Genomic DNA, 13982 nt, shown 5'->3' with positions numbered 1-13982 from the left:
TTTGAGCTTAAATTTGAAGCCTCGGAGCGAAAAATGTTACATTTGACGTTTTGACTGCCCCTGTTTGCACATTGGACATATTACGTTTCATGATAAGAATTTGAAATTGCACTAACTACTGAAGAACAATCGAAACATCAGCATTTCATTCTAAAGACAGATTATTATTGTCATCACTCGTTGAATTACACTGACATAGATAACAACACCTGAAAGAAACAAAAACTCAAAACGACCGAAGTACGACTTCGTGTTGTTTTGATTGATTTGTTACTTCGGACGTTTCGAGCGTCGGAGGAAAGAGGCGTCTGAAGTAACAGCCGAGTGCTTAAAATCCGAATCTGTACATTGGATATTTTTTGCATCGGCGATTAATAGATGAAGAACGAATGTTTTTGTAATGCATTCAATGATTGAGAACTAATAGCGTGCATCCATTAACTCGATTTGTTTACATTTGTTACATAGGGCCTTTTCAAAAGTTACGCGAGAATTCTAGTAAGGCTTCGTATCAGCTACGTGACACACTCACCGGTTATGTAAAAGATAATTAAATTAGTTAAATATGAATAAAAAATTAAAAAATAGACAACATGGCGTTTTTATTTCATTCTTCAACAATTGTGATCATTTAGGTCACAATCAAGGTTTTTTTGCGAATGAATCATGGCTAGGAGGTTATGCTGCATACATTGTTTTCACCATGAACTTAATGTCACGGAGATCAATATATTTGTGTTGCTGTTTGTTCCATTTCCGTGGAGTTTTGTGATCACTCCCAGTAGCCAGAACACAAGTTGTTTGGTCGATTTTTTCTACACGAGAACTGATCATTCAGGGTCGTAGTTGCTGGCAGTTCCACTATATAAAAAAACAGTTAAGACATTGAGTATCCATATAACTAAATCTTTTATTTACCTTCATTTTCTGATAAGTGTTTACAAAATCTTTAATGCTTCAAAACACTGTCATAATGAAGCCGCCGTCGGTGCCAATCCTATACTTGGAGCTTGTGAAAGCGCATTTATTACGCGAATATCTGTCACGTAAAGGCTCTTCCACTTTCGTTTCAACACTTCCACTACAAAAGAGCATACAAACAAATCAAATAAGATGTCCTAATATTTGAAAAATGTTCAACTGTAACTGTTGCGTTAGCAAACGGACAGACAGAAAAGACGTTTTCCAGTTTCGTAACTCGTATATTTATAAAAAAGGAGTTATAAAATGCCTTCGGGAAGAAAACACAGAATAAGGAAATATATAAAGTTATAAATTCACAATTTGTGCCTAGCATCAGGAGGATAATTTGTTTGCATAACTACGTAATTTTGGATACATGAGAAAATGGTTTTTAAATACAAAATGTTGGCACTCACGTTTAGTTTCTTCTCCGTACTATTTTTTGTCCGTGCTAGTTGCAATATAACGGTCCGTGCTATTCTCGTACTTCTGTGTGTTTTCAACTGTAAATAATGTAATTTTACGTTTGTAATTTTAAGTGAAAATCGACACGGTTCCTGACGCTTTTAGGCTAGATTTAAGTAGAATAAATAATCCAATTTATAGAATAAAAAATGATTTTAAATCTACATACTTTTAAGTTAGATCTAAGTAGAATAAGAAATTCAACGCAAATGGCTTTTCTAATTCTTAACAATTCTTTTTCACCAACTCACTTAATCAATAAACTTTGTCTCTATATGCTTTTTTCTCTCCACATAAACAAACATGTTGACAATAAATAGCCCAGGGTGGCATTTGGAAGTTGCTCAAATAAGTTGACGTAAGGTGCGTCGCATCCCGTAGGGTTGTGACAGTAACATACCTCCTTGTTTCAGTGCATTTGGAATATCAGTGCAAATTTTCTTGCTTGTGTGGCTGGTTTCACACAGTCGATGTTCCTTCGAACTGAAGCACTCGTTGTTTTCACAAATTCAACGAGATTTGTTTCACACTCCGTTTTCAACGAATTTCAGATCGTGGGAAAATCTTTTTCTTGTTGTGTCCATGGCACCAGTAAAATGTTTTTAAAAACAACACATTGACACATTCGACGCAAGCAGTTTAGAACAAATGTCAGAGTTTAGTACAACGATGCAAATGACACGACACATCATTGTGGGCGACTATATGGAAACACACATGTTCAAAATAAACTGTCAAAGCACAACTGTTGCAACGCGACGCATAACGCGGCATTCTGGTCCCACCTTTAGGGAATTAACGCACCAAATGTACCAATGCAAAATTACAGTGTTGTGCCTCTGTCGGGTGATATGTTGGTAAAGCTTTGGCAAAACATCCGCTATGGTGCTAGTTGCGGGGAAAGGTAATCGAGATTCAAATTCAAACCGAGAATACATTTTTGATTGAATTTCTTCTGAGTCGCAAAACGCATAAAGGCAGCGCCTGCATGATGAGTAAAATGTTTCGTTCTTATCAACGCTTTTCGACATCTCTTTCCGACTTCGAGGATGAGGATTCAGTGTTTTATGACTTTGCCAAGAATCAGTACGAATTTGGAACAGGATTGAAAGAAAAACCGTAATCAAGCTGGAGGCTTAATGCCTATTCAGGTTTCAAATTATAAAGTGTAATATATTTCATTCATTGCAGAACTACATTGGCTAAGCTACTCCCAGGCCACAAAAGAGAGAGGCTGCCCTGCCGTAGAACGATGGGTTCCTTCCGGTTGCTGTACGAAGAAGTGACAACCCGCAAAGGGCCTAACGCTAACGATGTTCAGGGTGAGGGTGAATCGGTAAAGTTGTACCAATTCCCAGAGACTGCATTATCGGTGAGTATGATTGATAAACGATGTTTTCGAATTATTTCGGCTGATTGCGACCTTTTGTTGAAGAAAACCCGTGGACATAACTGTGCCTTCGATAGACCGAAAATCTGTATCTGTGCATGCCCAAAGGATGGAAATGAGGAATCGTCTATGAATGGTTCGAATTTTCTTGTTACACCGGATCGCCTTCGGTGGGATGCTTCGTGGGTTTTCGCAGCATGTGATTATGGTGACTTGCTGAAGCAACCCATTCACCGTGCAATCAAGGATATAGAAAATTAAGAGAAACATGTGTTAAGAATGAACTTAAGAATAAAATATCAACTTCAAGTACCTTTTAACCGGTTTATTGTTGATATCATTCAGTCATTGAAGAGATCACTACAGGAACTGTCGGACATGAATTGGAACTGAAACTTTCAGACTGTTTATGCTTTTCATCAGTTTATTCTCCAAAATCTACCACACAACTACTGCTCCAGTTATTTGCTTAGTTTCCGGTCATTTATCAAAATAAGATTCAACGATTAACAATACAATAGTTTCAATTAAATACCTCATAAATAAACTATTAGCAAAAATAATAACAGTATTCAATTCAAATATATAAGCTAATAAAAACAAAGAAAAATATTCCTCTTTAGCTCGCGGTGCATTCACTATTAACGCGATCGTCTTGATGCTTCCAATTGACGGTAACTTCCTCCCTTTTTTGTGGGTTAGAAAATTCTAAGGGCTTCCAAAATCATACGATTGCTTTGATTATACGTTTAGTTGCTTTCTCTGTTTTATGCTTGGTGCTCGCCATCAAACATTCAAGCTAAATGTTGCAATTGCTGAACAAATTTTATTCTTCCTTCTCTATCACAGTGAATGTGTTTGTTTATATAACTTAAATTTAGTAGGATTATTCATCTGGTTGAAGAATATTCTAAAGGTTTGTTTCATCATTAACGTAAAAAGATTATTCGAATAATCAAGTCTAAAATTCCGAATTAGAGTGCAATGTACTCCACATATTTCAATAATCGGACACTTTTAGTTCATTTTCAGTTACATTGATTTTCTTCTATGACAATCTAACAATTACACTACAAAACAAACTGGGAATTTTCAGTGTTTACGTCCTATTTTGACCAGGTAATTTTTCAATGACTATATACAGCAATGAGTTCGGTTCCATCGTTGTAAACGTTGGAACGGGAACACTTTTATCTTTGTTTTCCAAATTACTCAAGTCTATGTCGTGTGATTGTGTCTTCAAGTTTTCTTCCATTTTTTCCCTTGTATACAAAACAAACAAACCGAAAAACTTGGGATTCCTACACTATCAGAAACCTCACATGTCTAGTATACATTGTATGCATTAATTTATCCTTACATATAGAAACTAGTGGTACACTTTCCGGAATCAAAAGGTCGGCTATAACCATTTTGTATCGCTCCCGTTGACCGACCTTCTTGTGTCTTCTCCGTTGGCTGGCAGAGGTCTAGAAATCCTCGAACAGCTGCAGCTCAACCTTGTCCAGGGACCGAGCCGACTTCCAGTCTGTCTCGGGGTAGTCATCAAAGTTGCTGGTATCGCCTTCGTTCACATATTTCGGCACAATCGGGGGCTGGAAGATGATGAATGTTTGAATTACGATAGTTCATACAAATGAGAATTGTAGAAATGTAGGTGAAAAGCATGGTGCAGCTGTCTGATTATGAGAATGATTCATCTATTGTTGGACGCGTATCGATGTATCCTCTGATAAGTAACTAAGGATGTTTAAATAAATCAATCTGTGTACATAATATTTCCTTCAGGCCATCCAAACAACCATTAACATAAAATATTCTAATAAAATCCTTGTCTACACAAGCAAGTACGGTAAATATGGGCAAAAAATGTGCATACACTTACGTCTTTGGCATCGTAAACAAATTACGTAAGGCGAATAGGAGGTTGGATTGAGTTGGATTGTCTCTTTTCCGGCAGATTAAATACTTCCTCGTGATCATGAGAGATCTCACATGGATAAAAACTCGAAACAAGAGACCCGGAATCGGAAATCAAACATTTTTAGTATGCAGGGGAATCGTTAGCTGATTTGTGGAATAACCTAGCGATCGATGGATATCCCGTCAAAGAATATAGGGGAAGGATGGTAAAAACGGATACCTTTAGCAAACGTTGATTTTTTCGTGAATTTCACAAAAAAAATATAGCTCTCTCACCACAAATTGATAATCTAGGTCTCTTTTTATAATAAAATTTGTCTTTGAGGCAGAAATTTTGCAAAATGATTGTGTCCGAATTGTTTTTAAAAAAATATTGAGTCGGGAAAGACGGACACCTGGGGTGGGAAAGATGACCACTATCTGAAAATTCAAGTTTATGTACTTGTCTGCAAGTACATATACCCAGCTTAGCGAAAAATCCGGCCCTGAACAAGTAGATATATCTCATCATCCAAATTACGTAACGCAATAGGAGAGAGATGACCACAATCATCGCACAATCATCAACTGCCACTAATTCGCATTAGCAGCAGTGAGATCGATCGGAGAGAGATAAAAATCCTCGGCTTATCTCAACGAGAAAAACCTCGCAAAGCCCAATCGATAGGTCCTGGAGAACTCGTATCGAACGATAGAGTTGAGTTGACTTAGCACTGCCAAACCAATCGCACGGAACCCAGGACTCAGGCTCACCGAACAAGTTTATTCCTTTGTTAATTATTCTTTGTTGTAAATAGTTTCTAAATGTTAAATGTAAAATTAAATGTTAATTGTAAAAATAAAAAGTGTGTGAGTTCTATGTAAAACTGTGCAGCAATAAAAAGTGTGTGAATCTCTAAAATTCCTTTTATCAATCCCCATCTATGTGAGGGAGAAGCCACCGGAATATCGAAGAAAGGACCCACAACTCCCCCACAGTACTTGATAAGTTTTGGTGGTCTTCAAATAGGCCTTAAAAATGATCGAACAAAAAGACTAGGCTAGACTTTTTTTCATGTCCAAAATAGCTTCCGGCATTCGGAATGACAAATTCGGATTAGGTTTTAAAAACCGCTCTGCTTATTCGTCCATGATATCTGGCTGCACTTGCAAACTTGTGGCAGATCGATTCAGGTTGATACGTTTATACTCCAGGCTGAATAGGTAGGACCAGGTAGGACCTGAAGTATCGGCTGGAATTAGGCTTAGGTTTGCTCAGCTGTCTGGTTTCGAAAACGATTAACAGACCGTTGACGGGTATCCAGTGGAGCGGGAATTCCTTTGTAAATTCAAGGCTAATACTGACATAGGTATTGGGTTCAATTCCTGATCGGTCAAGGATTTTTTCGGGTTGGATTTTTTTTTGACATGCCTTGGGATATGTAAAGGAATGGGCCTGAAGTATCGGCTAGAATTAGGCTTGGGTTTGCTCAGCTACTAGAACTCGGAAACGATCGCAATTGCAGGCCGTGGCCGGGGATCTGATAAAGCGGGATTTCCCTTGTAAATTCATGGCTAATACTGACATAGGCATAGGGTTCAATTCCCGATCGGTCTAGGGTCTTCCCGGGTTGGAAATCCTCTCGACATGCCATGGAATAAATACGATCAGATAATGGCTTATATTGTTCTTTCGATTAGTAATTTATGTCTGCGAAATAACCAATCCGTTTTGACGTAGAACTACGTCTTTCATTAAGGGTGCCAAATCAGAAAGCAGGTCACGTTTTTATGAAATAAAGTTAACATTAATAACTATTCTTGCCGCGAACGGATTTTGGCGATTTACATACTAAACGAATCGAAAATTCTCTAAGATTTGTTTAATATGCTATACATTACAATCCCCTGGTTTGTAAATTGTTAAAATTCATGAAAACTTTAAGCGTTTCCATTTTCCCATACATTTGTTCTGTCCATTTGTGTGCTCTCCCGAACAGAGCTGTCAATAACGAGCAACTTATCGACGACCAACGAAGGTGAAATCGTAGGATTTGAAGTCACCGTGAACAAAGGAAAAGTAAAAGAATGAAGGGGAATACTCGCCTAGAGTATAAACAGTGGATCTCGCTGAGGCAAACTTTCATTCGGCATCGGACTGTTGAGCAATCCAGTTCACTTTGCTTTCGCTGCACTTCGATCTAAGATTGGACCCCACCAGTGGTAATCCAACTTGGATATCGTCGTTTAGTTTTTCTCTTCGTTTTTCACGTTATTCGTATTGTGTGTTTTTCTTTTCGCGTCATAAATTGGATGCTTCGCGTAGTGTGTGATGAGCAAGAAGAAGAGGAAGGCAGGTTCAAGCTCTGCAAATAAACGAACGCATTGCCAGGGGCAGTAAAATTTCGAGGCAAGCGTCATCTAATGATGCACGCGATGTTGATGCAGTGAAGAGCGCTCACAATGAACCGAGCCTTCACGAGTGTGACACCGCATCTAACAACAGCGAACTAGGCGATTTCGGCGCGTCGGTCGTTAACCCAGGCAGCAACCAAAATCAAGCTCCCCCCGCTGGTGGTGAAGGCTGTCGCTCTTGACAAACTCATCAGCGATGGGTGTTACAGCAGAGTACAAGCTGTGTAGCATAATTCAGTCTTTTTCCAAGCAGTTATCATTGTTTATTTTCCGTCTTCATAAGGGCTTCGTTGGTGCCTTTGTGTGTGCATCAATACATTAATCTGACGTTATGGCGAAGCAGGCGTTAAGGTTGTGCGCCAAAAAATTATTTGGGGAATACCAAGCATCTTGAATGTCTTACTAGAATGTTAAAAGTTATTTACGTTCGCGTGCCAGTCGCAAAACTGCCTTCAACTAGGATTGCATTTGTGCTAATATTGATCATAATGAAGCATTGCTACTGTTTTCGAGGTTGTTGATATTAACAAAAAGAGTTTTGTTGGCGCAAAAAGCAAGGACATCCCTATAACACGCGCTCCAAACAACATAATTGATTATCACCAAACAATTTGCATATTGAATTCTTCAGTTGACAAAGGATTATTTTTTGTCTCTTCATCACATATCAACTGATGAAGCAATTGTTCAAATGTGGTATAAAAACCAACCGAAAATGAAATAAAGTAAATGTCGTTCTGGAATTTTGTATGTGATGAGGTTTCACTTGCCAGTAGAGAAACTTCCTCCGCTAAGGGTGACAGCTGCGCTTCTCTCGATCATGAGAAAGTAATGCAACTTTTTTCGAGGCCAGTAATATTACCAGAATCGTTTCTTTTGAGAATAGCGCAAAATGATGAGAAGTGTTTATATTCCTAGTAGTTTCAAGCCACCAATGTATGGCTCTGTATGCATGCTATGGCGAACGCTTGTTTGGCGCTTGGTTTACGTTGTACGAACAATGCCCAGAGATGCGATTCCTTTGAGGCAATACTGAATAACATGTAGCATGATATTTGATACTTGCAAGTGTTGTCATTGTTGTTGTTTCCATGCGGTGTCAAAGATATATTGATGTAGAGATGAGATGTGGAATAATGGTGCTGGTGTAACATGTATATAATCGACTGTAGCCGAGTCTATGTCAATTGCGAAAAAGGTCACCGGAATAGCGTTCGAGGTAAATTCTCAATGCATTGACTTGAAATAAATTGCGACATACGATCAGCTAGTGTATTGTTTTGCGAGGGCAAGAATGAATCATCAATCAATTATCGTCAACTGACTTTACAATGAAAAAACCATTTCAGATTGTTCTACTAAGCAGTTGTTTCTCAAATTTCACAGCATTATAGAATAATATCCGAAAGTATAAACAAACGACTTATATAAAATATCAGCGTAGTTCTACGTCAACAATGCGGTCGTATCTTGGACACAACCTCCTATAATTTTTATTTCAATTGAATTTGCTTACTGGTTAGTTGATGAATAATATAAGTACCGTAATCAAACCTTTGTAGGGGAATGAGGTGGGACCATCATCATTATATTACATATCATTGAAATTTAAAATACAAATGTAATTTAATAATAATACAGAGGTGTCCGTCTTTCCCGACTTTCCCCTATTAAGTCGGCAAACGCCCAAATCGACGAAGCGGAATTAGTACAATATCAAGTCGAGTTGTTTGCTCGTCACGTAAAGACATCCTTGAACCTTTTGCAGGTAGTGGAATGTAACGGCAGGAACTACCGCATTGAACGAAGGAGTAGTTATTTTTGTGTAAATCAACATCAATTTCTACCAGTTCATGGTCTTCTCAACGAAACGCCAGATGTTTTGAAAGCACCAATCCCAACAGATGTGAGCATTAATTTTCCATCTCTGTTCGTTCGAAATTCTAGGAACTTGTCGAAAGTTCTTCCGAAGTCACTACTCGCATATAAAGAACTTTCGTCTAAATATTTGATTCCGACCTGGGAAGATATCTGATTTTCTTACGTTTTGTGTACAGATCAGCGTTACGTAACATGAGGGGGAGGGGGTTCGTCTTGCGTTACTTTTTGTTACATAGTGGGGAGGGGGTCCAGAAACCTCATTTTTAGCGTTACGTAATTTGTGCATAACGCCTTTCTCAAAAATAAGTCATATACTAGGTGTAAGCGAATGAAACCCAAATTTTCGACGTAGGACTACGTCAGTAAAGATACCAAATCAGAAAATAGGTCGCGTTTATATGAAATACTTTTGACCTCACTAACTATTCTTGCAGCGAATGAATTCTGATGATTCGCATACCAATCGAATCGACAATTCTCCAAGAATTGTTCGATATGCTACACATTACGATTCACTGATACGTAAATTGTTGAAATTGGTCGAAAATCTGGAGCATTTACATTTTCTCATATATTTGTTCTGTGCATTTTCGTTCAAATACAGTAAACATTCACTAACTGTGCGAAAATGTGAATTGTTTGGTTCGCGTTGATCCATGAAATTGGATAAACAAAAGGATTCCAATGGAAGTTTCGCATTGAGTGCGACAACAGGTATGAAATATAATTTGAGGAAATAATTTTTCTGTGATTTAGTGAATGCTTTTGTCATGCGAAAATAATGTCAATTTTCATAACATTGCAAATTACGTTCGAATGCCCCTCACAGCTAAACTTCCATTTGAATATGGCGTCGGTTGTTTACGAAATTCAGATTTTTAACTGGTTCAAGGACCAGTTAACGTTCGCTCAGCTTAAAAGCAGACCAGTTAAACCAGGACTAGTTAGCGAACGATTACTGTATATCACTGCGAATCAGGCGTGCGTAAATACCTTGCTCGCAATGCAAATGCATTGTTCGTTCTATATTTGGGCAGTTCTACAATATTTTGCCCAAATATGCACGGTAGACGTAAGCCAACGTCAAATTCTACTTTTTTACCATGTTATACATACGCCAAACATATAAACGTGAAATGTTTGTTCGAAAACAATTGAGAGTTTTTGAAAAAACACATTATTACGTAACGGCCATTTGTTCGCAATGATAACGTTGCCCCTAATAGATGACAATTCATTTGAAAACGGTCAGAGTTAACCATTTTTTTTATAAATTTTTTTTCATATAATAACTAAATGGACTAACAGTCTTGAATTATTTCTTGAATCGAATTCCGCAGGCTCCGGAAACATGGCTGAAACAAGTTCCGAGGCCATATGCAAGAGAAACCCAAAAATTCATAGTATGGATGTCAAAGGGCCTGGCCGGGTAAGGGAGTAAAAAGTGCCCCCAAACCAAATCACTAGCTGTATGGAAAATATTGTATAGGGTACTAAATAAAACATTTTGGCAGTAGTACCATATATTTGAGTCCTTATATGGTACACCATAGGATCTATGGTGAAACATGCGCCTTTTCGTTTTTTTCACGCCATTCTCAATAGTTTTGAGACAAAAATATGAAAAAATACTGAAAGTACATATTACTAAGGTGTATCGATAAATATCTCCAAACTATTTTTTCATAAAAAAATCTAATAATAAAAAAAATAAATACGCAGTAAAAAAATATAACTTTGAGGCCCACTTCTGCTCTAATTTTCATTTAAATGCGTTCGTATGTGTCTTTTTTTTCTACATGTGGCGTAATTTCTCCTGTAATTTTTAGGAGCATTGCGAGACACAAAAATAATTTTCTTCATCGTTTGCATTATTATTTTTATTTTCTTGAAATCGATTATTTTATTCTATTCGTGGTTTTCAATTGTAAAATTAAAATTAAAAAAAATAAAAACAATTCGGATTTTTCTAAGTGTTCTTCTCATTAATCCGAATGATCTTTCCACAAGGACTTTATTTTTTTCTCACAGAGCTCTATCGTACTGCTGACTCCTATGAATTTGGTAAACCATTTAAACCCAATGTAAAGATAATCTGATATATTTTAACATACGAGAAAAACAATTGTACAGCACAATTCTCTAAATATACCGACAAAATTTAGACTAATGAAAAACAAAATTTTAAAAATATTAGAGCAGTAATGGATCTTAAAATTTATATTTAATAAATAAAAAACTTTTTTTTTCGCGCAATCCTCCTAAAAATTCAAGATGTGGAACGCTATATGGGGAAAAAAGACAACACATATGATCGCATTTAAATAAAAATTAGAGTAAAATTGTGTCTCAGAGCAATTTTTTTTTCAAAATTTCGAAATGCCTGAAAATATAAAATTTCTTTTTGTACCGCGAAAAACACCCTGAAAATTATTAAAAAAATCACATACAGGTAAACTTCGATATAACGTACATTTCACTTTCAAAATTGTACGTTGTATCGAAGCATAATAAAGTACTCACAAACGTAGTCTATAATACATTATTGTGTTGCTGTTTTAGTAAAGTTAATGAATAACTTCAATCAGAAGACGAAGCCAGTCTTTCTCATGATGTTTCCCTTCGTACTGTTGATTAAAGCTTGATTCATTCAGAATTCGGGCATTGTTTGCCAAATGATCCACTCATTGAAAAAATCGCTTTCGTTCGTTCAAATATGATCTTTCAGGAAACATTTCCCCCAGCGGTATTCTTTTGTTGTTATGTGTTGAAAATCACGACACAAAAGAGAACGAGACAACTCTGCATCGGCTCGCACTTTATTGCACACCAGCATGCAAGCAAAGCTACCATATACGCTTTTGGTCAGAAAGCTTATTTTCTTCTTTGCCTCTAACATATGCATATCGACCTCTCCGTGCATCATGAAACAGCAGGATCGTACGGACCACGCAAAACGAAAGATTCATATCCAGTTAATGTAGCAGATCCTGATTTTTAAGTCTCAGAGAGTGCAAATTATATGATTATTTAGCTCGATAGAGGCTAAGGGAGGGTAGTCAGATTATATTTTCCATTTTTAACGCCGCTATCCCTTGAAATATGTATATTCATATAGACCGTATAGTTTTACTAGCAACACCGCTCCAGTGAGAAGCAAAAACTCTCGCGTTTTATCTCTTTTCCCATTCGCTGCTCTCCGCAAATGGTGACGTAATTTTTCTTGTATTATTTATTGCTTTGCACTTTTCTGTGCAGTGGTTTTCGCTATAGTAGAACGGGACGATATATGCGGTTCAAACTTGTATGCAGGCTTCGAAAATAGTGTGCCATGTTTGATACAACTCAAATATGCAAACAACAGTCTTCGTTCCTCTCTTAGTTTAATCACTAAATGTTACAAAAGTGATTGCTGACATTCATACAAGTATCTGAATGATCCTCTCATATTTGGTTATATGTTCGTGAGAGTTTACTTGCATGACACATTGTGTATCATTCGATTTTGATCGAAATCCAAACACTGGAATTCGGAATCACAAAACCAGCTGTATTTCGGAATTGATTGAAGGTACAGAACTTGTTTTAGTATCAATATACAATACAGATAATTCATTGTTCTATCAGGAAACAAATATTGATTTTTTTCCTTTACACTTTCGAAATGTGTACGTTATATCGAGGGTACGTTATATCGAAGTTTCCCTGTATACCTTAAAAAAACGTAGGAAAAAATTTGAATACAAACTAGTATAGTACTGAATCTCGAAATAAAAAACAGGAAGTGGGTTATATCTATGGTATAACCGCAAGGGTGACGTAGGACTATCGTTGATTTAGAGATCATTTGTTTGAAGTTGAATCTAAATCCATTCTGAATGAATGAATAAATGAATATTTGGGGGACTTCGAAAACGAGAGCGTTACGTTGGAGGCACAAGGTTTTATGCATCCAATATAGGATACGAAAAACCTTGTTCTGAAGAATAATCTTCAGAAGCTAACCTGCTAACTGTACTTGATTGACAAATCACAAACCCAAATGTATTATATGGATATTTTATGGATAGAAAACATTAAAATAAACTCTTTCGCTCGAATGTAATTTTCAATTCCAAGGGGAACTGGCAGATTATTTTCCAGCAATGATTAGATATTTCCACATTTTCCTCGATACTGGAAGCCCACCAGTGATTAATACTAACTCGATAACCACCTGTTAATAGTACTTGATTGAAAAATATTTGGTCACAGTGTTACATGGATAGAAAACATTCAAATAAACTCTTTCACATGAATGTATTTTTAAATTCCCAGAGGAATTGGCAGATTATTTTCCACCAATGATTAGATCTTTCCGGAACTTTCTCGATGCTGAATGGCATCCAAACGGAAAGAATTCCGCGCGTGTATGTGTCGATCCTTCGCCGTCCACCTCCTCCAGCACGTTAGGCAACGATGTTGTCTTGTCGATGTCCTCACGAAAAATGAATGTGTCTCACCACCAGAATATCGCTTAAGTATGCTTTTTGTGTGTGATTGAATCGAGAGAAGGCGTTGTTTACGATGGCAATTTGGAAGGCAAACTAGAGGGGAATGAACTCTCTGAGCTCGGAACTTTCGGCGACTGAGCAATAATCGATCGCGGGCGCATACAATATTGGATACGGAAATATCCTACTGATGGAGAAGAATAATCTTCAGAAGCTATCCTGTTAATTGCGATTGATTGAAAAATCACAAAACCAAATGTATTTGGTCAGAGTGTTACATGGATCGAAAACATTAAAATAAATTCTTTCACATGAATGTATTTTTAAATTCCCAGAGGAACTGGCAGATTATTTTCAGTAACGATTAGATATTTCCACATTTTCCTCGATACTAGAAGCCCACCAGTGGTTAATACTAACTCGATAACCACCTGTTAATAGTACTTGATTGAAACATATTTGGTCACAGTGTT

At 37.1% G+C, this 13982-nt stretch overlaps 1 protein-coding gene across 3 annotated transcripts in view; it reads right to left on the bottom strand.

The window, feature by feature from the left end:
* Positions 1-3224: 3224 nt before the first annotated feature.
* LOC129767529 (cAMP-dependent protein kinase catalytic subunit PRKX) overlaps positions 3225-13982 on the bottom strand; it is a 256788-nt gene continuing 246030 nt past the window's right edge. For all 3 annotated transcript variants that reach the window (XM_055768524.1, XM_055768525.1, XM_055768526.1), the window contains exon 8: positions 3225-4413. In XM_055768524.1, coding sequence (XP_055624499.1) covers positions 4288-4413 — 126 coding nt within the window. In that variant the 3' untranslated portion in view covers positions 3225-4287. The remainder of the gene's footprint in view (positions 4414-13982) is intronic.

This window comes from Toxorhynchites rutilus, chromosome 2 (genome assembly GCF_029784135.1).
Source record: "Toxorhynchites rutilus septentrionalis strain SRP chromosome 2, ASM2978413v1, whole genome shotgun sequence".
Lineage (NCBI taxonomy): Eukaryota > Metazoa > Arthropoda > Insecta > Diptera > Culicidae > Toxorhynchites > Toxorhynchites rutilus.
Note: the sequence above shows the minus strand (reverse complement) of the source record. Positions and strands in the feature narration are given on the sequence as shown.